We start from the raw sequence: 11724 nt of genomic DNA on the forward strand, positions 1-11724 counted from the left end.
ATTTTCCTGGGTTTTAATAAAAAGTGGTGGGTCATTTTGACCCGATGACAACAGAAGTGATTTAACACCTGCTCAATGCGTTAAAAAAACATGGGCTTTTTTGGGCAAAGGATAACACATTTTTTGAAAGGGAAGCAAAAAAATATTTCACATGGAAAAAAAAATGATAATTAAAAATAAATGTATTATTTTACCGAGGTTGTTTAAAAAAAAAGGATAATTGATTTTTAATTGTATTTAAATGAATGGTTTATTGTATATATGAAAACTAAATAACACTAAGATTAAAACAACGTATATCTTATATACAAATATGAATACATTAAGTACTTGTAACTCACTGATGTTTTGAAATGTTGGCATATATATATATATATATATATATATATATATATATATATATATATATATATATATATATATATATATATATATATATATATATATATATATATATATATATATATATATATATATATATATATATATATATATATATATATATATATATATATATAATACAAGTAGAAATAAACATTGAAAACTACACTTGATATATCACCATGTCCATTTTCCAGGCATGGCTATTTTAGTTAATTGGGGTTTTGGAAACGTAGAAACATTTTCTGCATGTTGCCATGCCATTGAGATGTCACCATTTTTGAAAAACAATAATAATATAAGAGCTCTCTAAAGTCCCAGGCAAAAATGCCAAATCTTCTATAACCTCAGAAATTTCCCTGGGCCAACCTCAGTAAACTGCATTAACGGTAATAAAATGAAAAGCAACAAATGCATCTAAGAATATCATTTAAACTATGTATTCTCCTAATACACCATTGCTTCCTATGTAAACAGCTGCAAGAGTGTCAATGAATTTAAAAATATTTCATTCTGCCGTTGAAAGCAATTTTGGATCATTCCATGTAATTTACAAATGAAGTTCAAGCATCTTTACTATCTATATTGTCGTGTATTATTTTTTTTTTACCACTAGAACTAGAAACATGGCTTTCACGTGTCACAGGCATAATATTGTGGTCCAATATTGGCATAGAAGGAAGCGATGGGGTGGGCGGATAGGCGGGTCGAGGTAGCAGATGTCCCAGATCCCGCTCGGCCTCCCCGGGGAGCGCCTTCCCTATTAAAACAAATGTGTTGTGCTATTGTAAATAGGCACGTTTGGCCTGGCCCGGCCCATTACAGCCCGGTCGTGATCAATAGGATGATAAGAGCCCGACATGGACGTGAAGGCGACACAACAATGAGCGGATATCATCGAACATCTATCTTCATGTGCAACCCCCTCTCCTCCTTCTGCTCCACAAGGGCCCCGCGCACATACACAATTGCACACAAAATGTGAGCTCATGAAAATGCCTCCCCACGATCCAATAAAGCCCACATGCACGCAGCTGCCGAGGCTATTATTTTCTTATTTCAATTTGACACCCAGGCCTTTTCATGCTAATTCTATTATTCCTGGAAGTTTATGTGATTTCATATCGCCACAAATCGGTAATGTATTACCAAATTTCCCCCACCACCCCCAACTCATCTACTCCTCCACCTTTTTAGAGCTAAAATAAACTGTATTCCCCCCGCAAAGTAGCCACCGGGAAAATAATTACTTTCATATCAAAACACGCAGGAGTGCAGCAGTTCCCTTTGCCTCGGGCTCCTAACCTCATTTCATCTTTTGGAGTATGTGAATGTGCGCACGCGCACGTATTGCGTGTACATTATAAGTGTGTTATGGATGAATATGCACCAAAATAGAAGTGCAACATTTTTTTTCTCAAAGAGTCTTAGGTCATCGATTGCCCATAAAAAGAAATAATATAGTTGCTTAATTTTAATAAAATATACAGTAACATGAAATCCTACACACCCTCCAAAAACGTTGGCGGCTATAACCGCATGGAAGTTAACCTTTCTTTTTTTTTTTCAACAAACTAATCATTTCTACTAAGTCCTTCCCCTTTGGTCTTGCTGTTTGATAAAGGTTTAGTATATATATGAAAACTAAATAACAATAAGATTAAAAAAACGTATATCTTATACACCAAATATGAATACGTTAAGTACTTGTAACTCACTGATGTTTTGAAAATTCGGCATATTATATATATATATATATATATATATATATATATATATATATATATATATATATATATATATATATATATATATATATATATATATATATATATATATATATGTGTGTGTGTGTGTGTGTGTGTGTGTGTGTATCTATATACAGGTATATATATATTGTGAAGTACAACTTAACGCAAGTGCCAAAAAGCACAAAAAAGATAACAGACTACGGAGACTCAAAGTGACCAAACCGCACAATTTTTTTGATTTTTGTTTCCCATAAGGTTTTTTGGGTACCCTTAAGATGGCAGATAATCATGTTGGATCCCTTTAGGTGAGACTTGTCATGTCACTATGGGAGGCCGTCCACTAAGGACTTCTGCCCCAACTGGATGCCTGTTCTCAGTGGGGTTTTTCTTTTGTTTTTAAGAATAATTGTGCCCCCTTCCCCCGCTATTAATATGCCCCCACCCCCACCCAGAGACTAATGTCTGGCGAAGGGGCTTGTTACAATGTATGTGTATATTGGAATAAAACCAAAAAGAAAACTCCAAAAACGATAAAGGAAACGAGGAAAAAGACGCAGAATACATTCCACACGGAACTCGGTAGGAGTTCTTTCATGTGATTGGCTGGTGCTACCCGAAAGTCCCGTCATATAAGGTCATTCACGCTTTTGGGATGATTGTATACAATAAATTTATTTAGGAAAAACGCTCCACATGTGTAAATAAATAGTATTGTCATTTTTTTAAAACAGCTCTTAAGGGTATTGTTTTTATGACACGCGCCCCCCAGAAATCTAAACGCTCACTTTCGGGTTATCGAACTCGGCAAAGTTGAGCTTTGGCCTTTACTTGAAGGAGTTCGTTCAGGTTACGCTTTTTAGCTTTACTCTGTTTTTTCGTCACAGTTCAGCGTTGTTTCTACTCGACTCTCCTCTAAAGTTTCTTTTGTGCAATGTGTGCCGTTTTCTTGGCCCAAAGTCCCAGGGCTACAGGACCCTGATCTGTCCCTGTCCATCGCTCCTGGGGACACGCTCCCGCACCCTGAAGAGGCGCTGCACTCATGAAGTCCGGGCACCTGGTTCTTCCCTAACGGGTCCTCGGAACCGCTGTCAGGGTTCGAATGGGTTTTTAAGGCCGTCTGGGGGACGATGAATCCCAGCGGCTGCGTGATAGGGTAGAGCAAAAAATGCCCCTTCCCGATGAGGGGACGAGATGCAGGTAAGGCTGCAGAGATGCGTCTGGGTCTGGAGTCCGACAAGAGGCTCTCAACGCTGAACGGGTTGAGTTTTTGCAAGCCAGGTGTTCGGTTGGTGCCGTGGCACAAGCTCGAGCGGTCGCTCAAGTCCAGATCGGAACCACCGGCGTCCTGGTCCAAATGTCTTTGGTTCTGGCTCAGCGAGTGCAGCGGGTGAGTCGCTGGATCACAGACTGGCTTGGTGAGGTCCAAACGCGGGCCGGTGCCGTGATCACTATCAGTGACGTGAGACAAACCGCTGTCGCTGTCCGATCCCGGGGTGTGAAATAGATCCCCGTGCAGATGTTTGTTCTGGGCCTTGAGGAGACGGCGCTCCTGCTTCCGTTTTTTTTTCTCCAAGCGGTCCAGTTCTCGCCGAGCGATCTCCTCCGGGTCCATGGGCTCGCCGCTGCAGGTGGTCGGGTGTGCATTGTGCGCAGGTCGGCCAGGACCTTTCTTGGTGTTCTCTTTCTTCCGCCACTTGGCTCGGCGGTTCTGAAACCAGACCTGTGTGCACGGATAGTGAAACAGGTGCACGTGTTTATATATTGGTTCCTTTATTTTTTATTAAATATGTCTGAAAATACAAAATATTAAACACGACAAAGATTAATTAACAAACTGCTGGGTGTTGTCTTGTGACTTGCGTAGGGCCTTAGTTTACTTCTAATTGGCCTATACTTGCAAACAGACACACAATAATAATCGAAGGTGCCGACAAATGTCAAGTTGGTAAGGATAACTATACAGAATGGAATAGAATAGAATAGAATAGAATAGAATAGAATAGAATAGAATAGAATAGAATAGAATAGAATAGAATAGAATAGTCTTTAATGTCATTGTAGGGAAAATTGTTAGTCTTTAATGGCATTGTATGCAACGAGATTAGACATGGCAGTCCAGAGTAAACATGTACAAAATAAAGACTTTAAAGAAAAAAAAAGATAAAACACTGTCAAAATGAATAGGCAAAATAATTACAAGGCAGTTGTTATAGACTGGTCCTAGTTATAATAATAATGCTACGAAGAAAAAATGTGCAACATGACAAATATGCAATGATAAGTAGTGCAACAACATTAGCAGCAACAAAAAATCCCATTTAAGTCGTAATTTATAGATTTTCACAGAGTTTTGTGCGCTTATTCGTGCTGGTGGTAGATATATATATATATATATATATATATATATATATATATATATATATATATATATATATATATATATATATATATATATATATATATATATATATATATATATATATATACATATATATATATATACATATATATATATATATATATATATATATATATATATATACATATATATATATACATATATATATATATATATATATATATATATATATATATATATATATATATATATATATATATATATATATATATATATATAGTTTGGGGTTAAAATATTGTGTTTTACATAAAAAGTCACACTTTTAAAAATTAAATAATTTGCAAAATAAATAGAAAGAAGAGTCGAACAATTGAGGAGGTTAGAACTAGCATTTTTATTTGAAAAAAACAAATTTCAAATGTTGCTTTCTCGTTTAATCAGATTTTCTATTGTCATCATTTTAGAGCAATGCAATGAATGTATACTGTCGACTCCAGTCGTTATAGTTTTAATTTGATAATAACTTTTTTTAATCGGGGGAATACTAATGATACAAGTAATAATCTTACTAATAACAATAACGACATCTAACGTCAGAAACAGGCAAATTTCACAAAATTTCCAAAGGTGTCCGTATTACAGGTAAATGAAAAGTTAATCAGACAAATGCGTACCTGCACCCTGGACTCAATGAGGTCCAATCTGAGGGCCAGAGCTTCCCTCATGAACACGTCAGGATAATGGCTTTCGTTAAACGCCTTCTCCAGCTCCTCCAGCTGCCAACCGGTGAAATTAGTGCGCGTTCTCCGCCTCTTACAGCCGGGACTCTCCTTGTCCAGATCCCCCGAGTCTGCCGGCAGAAGAACAAGCATGCACTCTGTATTTTTTTACTGACAGATTTTGTGGGTTTTTGAAACGTGCATGAAGCCACAACTCTCTTTTTAATAGCGATTGTTTTTTGTTACCAATTGACAGTGTTAGTTTTACGTCATTTTATTCAGCCCAAGGCATGCGATAGAATGGAAATGACTCATTGTTCTCATCATGCGCGATGATTGCTCATTTCCCATCCTCGGAGGCGGCAGAACCAAGGCAGTCTCACCTGTCAGTTTGTACGGTGCATCTCCGTTCATCCCGCATCCAGCCGAAAGGAGTCCACCGGAACCGCCTACGGATGCTCCACACGACCCATTGAGTAATCCGTCTATGGTGAAGGGCACGGCGGCGGCAGACTGGAGCTGGTGGCCAGCTGCTAGCTCGTAGACGTGATGGTGGCTTAGATGATACGGGAAGCCCACCATGCCTCCGCCGCCAAGCGAGCCTCCGAATTGAGCGTGAGACGGCTCCAGTATCCGACTGTCCATCATCCCGAGGGCGAGAGAGGTGGGAAAACGACGTCTACTGGTGGACCGCTAATGAGGAGTGTGATGGTTATGCTTTCTTTTTTGTCTACTAAAGTTTAAAAACACGCAAAATCGAGTGTGGCAGACGAGGTGGGGGCATGATGTGTGCTAGGCGATGAGCTCCACTTTATCCACATGAACCTCCCTGATAATTAGCCCGGACTTGTGGGGGAATCCAAGACCCAATGAGAGGCTGCGGTGGGCAGTGACATCATAAGCGTTCCCACATCCTTGCCCCCTCCCGTATCGATTGCTAATCAAGGCTGACATCCACCTCAATAAACAATATCAGAGCTGTCACAACAAGACAAGAGGGCTTTGATAAGAACTACATCGCAGCGCACACCGGGGAATCATCGGGAGGAAGGGCCTGCGCTGATACCGGGAAAGGCAGCGTGCAGGTGGGGAAAGCTTTGAGCTGCAGCCTGTATGACTACCAGACACTTGGTTTTACATGTTTTGATGACCACAAGCAAATCCATCGTATTAAACCCCTTTGATTCCAACATTCGAACTTTATGGATTTTGTATGCAACATGAAAGCATGAGGCAAACAACAAGTTTGATTCATTATAAGGAAACGACATATTTGAATGCATGCAAATAGATGAGGACAGTTTTTTCCAGCTAATTACAAATACCGTGATTTGGTCCCTTAAGAGATGCCACCATCTTGACAATTATGATGACGTGTCACAGTGTTTAATCCGAGTTGAAATTTAGCATCATACACCAGAACCACATAACCCACCCCCCAGGTTCTTAAACCCTGAGATGCCCTACCAACTCTTATTCGGCGACCCTTGACACCGGGATTGACATATTGTAATAACCTGGATCTCTCAGCAGAAGACACAATAATTGCTACCTTATTAGCATGCAAATTGTTTAATTAATATTATTATGAGGGAAGGCTATAATCCGCTCCTCACTTGACCCTCTCCTGCACAGAAAAACAAACCTGCACATACATTTCAATGAATTTATCGAGATGAGATCTTCTTGCATGTCATTCGAAATGTAACTTTCAAGTACCAGATTAAGACTTGAAGATTAATTTTTTTTTTTCTATTCAAATTATTTAAATCCGCTTTGTATATTAATTAATTAATTTATTAATTTATTTATTTATTTATTTATTGGGGGGGGTCTCCATAATTCTCCATAACATTAATTTGCTGTGGTTTAATTAAACTTGTTGTAAATTGTTGTAACTTGTTGTTACTTTTTGTGCAAATAAATAAACAAATAAATAAACACACAAACAAATAAAAAATGAAAAAAATGTATTTATATTTATAACATATATTTAAAAATGACTGCCAGAATTTTATATAATAATTCTAAGTGCATTTTCTACCTCATATTATATATGATGTCCCTTAACTTTACTAGTTCAATTTAAGATGAATAGAGAAACCACTCCAGTAATACATCGCTTTGTCAGTGAACATGGTCCAGTGCAGAAGTGTTGTGTGCAAAGTAAGTCGGATATTTGACTGTTTCCCATACTGCATTTTGTCATTCGAGGCTTTGGGTTTACAGCGTTACAGTGACCCTAGAAGACCCCACGTGGCACCGGTTACCCTATTTTCTTTTATGCACGTCCTTTAAAAGACTAGCTTCGGATTTGGTGCACACCTTTCAGTGCAATGTGTTATTATACTGCAATAATGCACAGGTCCGAGAACGCAACCACATAATCCGAAACAAAAACATCCATGTTCTTATCTAGAATGTCCATCGACTGCCAATTGCCAACAATGTTGCCTTCTTATAGCAGCACGGCCACAAATTCATTTTAATTAGGCAGGCAAATTAATAGACGGCAGTTTAGGGGGTTTAATTACTCAATTAACTTCACGCACGTTAATTTTTAACCATCTAAATTAGGTTGCACGTTATTTGATTTGGTGATAATTATAGAATTAAATCTAAATTAATTGTTTTTTTTTCTCTGGGAATGATTTGGATGAACTCGATGCGGTTCCAATTAAACATATAAAAAAGAGCGAACGAGAGAGATGTTGATTGCAATTCTTAACTCGCAAATCCTGTGATTCGATTTCGAATCAAAGCAACGTAATATAAATGGGTAAATAAATAAATAAATGAAATAAAAGGAAGTGCCTGGAATGCCCCCCCACCACCTCCTTCCTCTGATCCTTGCAAATGCTCTGCCTCTTTTCCTAATCCCACAATTAAAAGTTTCCTCCCATCTAATTATCAGTAATTGTGCCGCTGTCAAAGTAGAATGGAGAAGTGAAAGCGATTGATTTGGACTTTTTAATTCAGTTCATTTCTGATAGAAGAGAAAGTAATTCCCTTCAAATTACCTCATTCAATCCTGACACCCTAATGCCCTTCAAAATCCTCCTCTCCCCCATCCCACCCCTCAAACCCACAACTCCCTCCACTCATCACTCTCGATTGCTTCGTGTTCAAAACGAATGCATTGCCTCCTCGTAATAATAATAATAATACTAATAATAACAATAACCAAACTTCCATTCGAATAATCATTTAATTTCAATTAAAAGTGACTTATCACCTTTGCTAAAACGTGCTTAATATGCCGAGAATTATGAATGCTTGAAGGAGCCCAAAGTGGGGAGTCTAATTGTAATCAGCAAATCAGAGGTGCTTGTCACCGACGTGTGCCCCCTCCCCTCACTCCCTTTCCTCCTTTTCCTCCTCCTCTTCTTCTTCTTCTTCATCTGTTCCTGCAGAGAGGAGGCAGTCTCGGAAATAGAACTAATTTACTCAACTCCCCCGGGAAATCCGCTCAACAGATTAACATTTTCAAAATATAGTAATGATATCATTTGAGAAATGGTGACGCCAATTTGCGAAGAGCCTTTGTGCGGAATAATTTGCATTGCAACACCACCATGCGCCCACCCAGCCCCCCAACCTCCTTCCCACTCATACTTTTTTACCTCTTGTTAATTACAGCACCTACAAGAAAGGGGGAACTTTTTTTTAGTAGCAAGTGAAAAATAATGATAATTATTAGTTTTGAGTAATAAAAATAATAATAACAACAACAACAACAACAATAATAATAATCATTACAATAATAATAATAATGCTTGTTACAAGTCAAGTCAAGTCACATGTATTAATCACAAAAATGTCTCAAAGGACTGCACAGGATTACAGTTACAAAATTACACAATTACCTGATCTTAAACCAGCATGTGTTGTTACCTATTTAAGAAAAAAATGACACAAGTGTTAAATTACGGTACCACTAACAATTTAAGCACTTTCTAGTTGTTGCTGTAACTCTGATTTTTTTGTTTTGTAAAATAATAATAATAATGAATTTTATTATTTTTGAAATTGTCAATAATAATATAAAAACACTGTTATTTTGTTACTGTTAGAAATACACTATAATAAATTTCTGGTATCATCAATAAGGATTATATATATATATATATATATATATATATATATATATATATATATATATATATATATATATATATATATATATATATATATATATATATATATATATATATATATATATATTTATATATATATATATATATATAATGAATGGCGTTTTTTGGCACAGCAGGAAAAAAAAGCTGCATTAATCACTAATTGACAAAAGGAAACAACAAAATATTTGGACGAAACCCAACAAAAACAGCTGTTTTCTTTTTCTTGTTTCTTACAGGGAAGACATTTTAAAACCGCAAGAAGAAAACGGAACTTTACCCTACAAAGGAAAATCAGTCATTTTGGTGTCAAATTGATCACTAGAGGAAAAAACAGAATATAACTTTCGTCAATGAATGAATAAATATGCATCTGAAACTCATTTTCGCACATTTAAAACAAAAATCTTTAGCTCTAAAATACAAGTTAAGAGGGAGAAGTATAGTGTACAGTAGTGAAGGACTAGTTGTTCCTTCGAGCAATATGAAATTTGATGTTTTCATATGATTAAATTTCTTGGGAGCTCAGTGATGACGGGTTATTTTGACCCGTGGGACACCTGATACATACAGGAAAATAGGGCAGCGAATAGGTTAACTATAGTGTTAGTTATGATAGTATAGTTAATAATCACCTGTGTTAAACGAGTATTTACGGGTCAAATTATCGTTTTAAAAGTGTCAGTTTTCTTACATCATTAAATTGCGTTGCTCAAGAACTTGAGTATACATCAAAAGGGTTCAATATAAAACAAAATAATTTATAAATAAACAAATACATTAAAGATGGTAAAATGGCACTCACGGGAGTAATGTTGTGTAGTCGCCTTTTATGGAGAATTATTATTATTATTATTATTATTATTATTATTATTGTTAATTTTTAAATTATCATTATTATTGTCGTTGTGGTTGTTGTTATTGTTGATGATTTTGTTGTTATTGATCATTAGGAATTTACTGTCTCAATCCAAATTTTGAGCAACCATTTCATGATGTTGGCACAAATTTGTTTTAAAGAAAAATAAAAAAACAAAAACAGTAACATGGAATCCGTATTGATTTGAAGTGAATCGTCTTTATTGTCATTGAAATTTAACGTTGTGAAACGTTGTATGCAACAAGATTAGACATGAGACTCCAGGGTAGACAATAAGTATTTTAAAGAAGAAAATAAGATGAAAGCCTCTCAGGATAAAAAGGCAAAAGAATTAACAAAGTAGTGTTGGAGACTTACTTGAATTGTTATTATAATAATAATAGTGTAGCGCAATGAAAGAATGGTGGATCGTAACAGTATTGCAATAAAAAATAGTACAAGAACATTAAGCAGCAACAAAATATCCAAAAGAAGTCGCAATTTATTTATTTTCCTAATTTTGCACACTTGTTTAGGGTGGTTATGCCCCTTGTGACGAAACTGTATCTGTGCCTGACTGACCTTGTTTAAGGACGACTTGTAGCGCCTACCACAGGACAACTGATCAGAGAGGTGGTACCAGGGATGAGAAGAGTCTTTAATAATGTTTATGGCTCGTTTGGTCTGCAAAGCCGCTTGAACTACTGTTCAGACAGCATCAGGAATTTTATTTTCCCATTTCAGTGAAGTTAAGGTTCATACTACTAGAAATAAAAATACTTTAATTTGATAAAGATCCTCCTTCATTTTAGTTTCACCCACAAGGTTGAAGAGTGTCTAATGTCTTCGTCTGCAGATATGGAATGGTAAATGGTCTGCATTTATATAGCACTTTTCAAGTCAATGAAGACCTCCCAAAGCGCTTTACAACATGCTTCACACTTACCCATTCACACACAAACTCACACACCAATAGCGGCCATGCAGCCATGCAAGGCGCCTACCTGCTTATTGGGGGCATTAGGGATTCATATAACACGGAGGATCCCAAGATGAGCGCTACCTCCTGAGCTAATGAAAGTGATCCCTGGGCAAAATTAAAAGTCATGTTTCCATACAGGCATTTTCGGCCATTTTCAGACAGTGATATCTTGAAGGGTTGGCAAAAAGCTGAAGCAAGCTTCATGCAAGGCCTCGGAGATGTAGTTAGGGCTTTACTGTCTATCCCTTGATGCTTCTCACGTTACGGAAAGAAACGTGTTCATTGTGTTTTGTGGCCCGGCCATCTGCTTTTGCACATAAATATCTCAAACCCAAGAGAATAAAGTGAAAATAGACATTAAATAGCAAAGAAGTGTTCTAAGAGGATTCTTTCCCTTCATCGCATCTGTTGCTTGTAAATAGGTGGTTGTGGACATTTTCTTACCATCAAGGCAATCCTTGTTCTTTGAAATGTCATGCAACTGCTGTACAACAGATCCCAGATCATTGAGCTGTTAAGCATCCTTGACCCTGATTA

The 11724-nt window shown here is 36.8% G+C and overlaps 1 protein-coding gene and 1 long non-coding RNA gene across 2 annotated transcripts in view; one reads left to right on the top strand and one right to left on the bottom strand.

The window, feature by feature from the left end:
- The window catches only part of LOC148373803 (uncharacterized), a 248977-nt gene that overhangs the window by 90187 nt on the left and 147066 nt on the right, over nucleotides 1-11724 (top strand). The window lies entirely within an intron of this gene.
- Nucleotides 2635-6014, bottom strand: uncx (UNC homeobox). Its single transcript, XM_088353799.1, has 3 exons — nucleotides 5594-6014; nucleotides 5166-5341; nucleotides 2635-3852 (listed from the first exon to the last, which is right to left on the bottom strand). Exons 1-3 carry the CDS (start codon nucleotides 5856-5858, stop codon nucleotides 2995-2997), a joined length of 1299 nt encoding a protein of 432 aa, XP_088209925.1. The 5' UTR covers nucleotides 5859-6014; the 3' UTR covers nucleotides 2635-2994.

Source organism: Urocampus carinirostris, chromosome 1 (assembly GCF_059441175.1).
Source record: "Urocampus carinirostris isolate Australia breed hairy pipefish chromosome 1, RoL_Ucar_1.0, whole genome shotgun sequence".
Taxonomy (NCBI): domain Eukaryota; kingdom Metazoa; phylum Chordata; class Actinopteri; order Syngnathiformes; family Syngnathidae; genus Urocampus; species Urocampus carinirostris.

Bases quoted from the DNA above. Each gene is read 5' to 3' on its own strand.
- uncx (XM_088353799.1), bottom strand. From the start codon at position 5,858: ATGATGGACAGTCGGATACTGGAGCCGTCTCACGCTCAATTCGGAGGC. The intron at 5,342-5,593 runs GTGAGACTGCCT...TTCTGCCGGCAG, and splicing joins TGCACCGTACAAACTGACAG to ACTCGGGGGATCTGGACAAG. The intron at 3,853-5,165 runs GTACGCATTTGT...CCGTGCACACAG, and splicing joins TCATTGAGTCCAGGGTGCAG to GTCTGGTTTCAGAACCGCCG.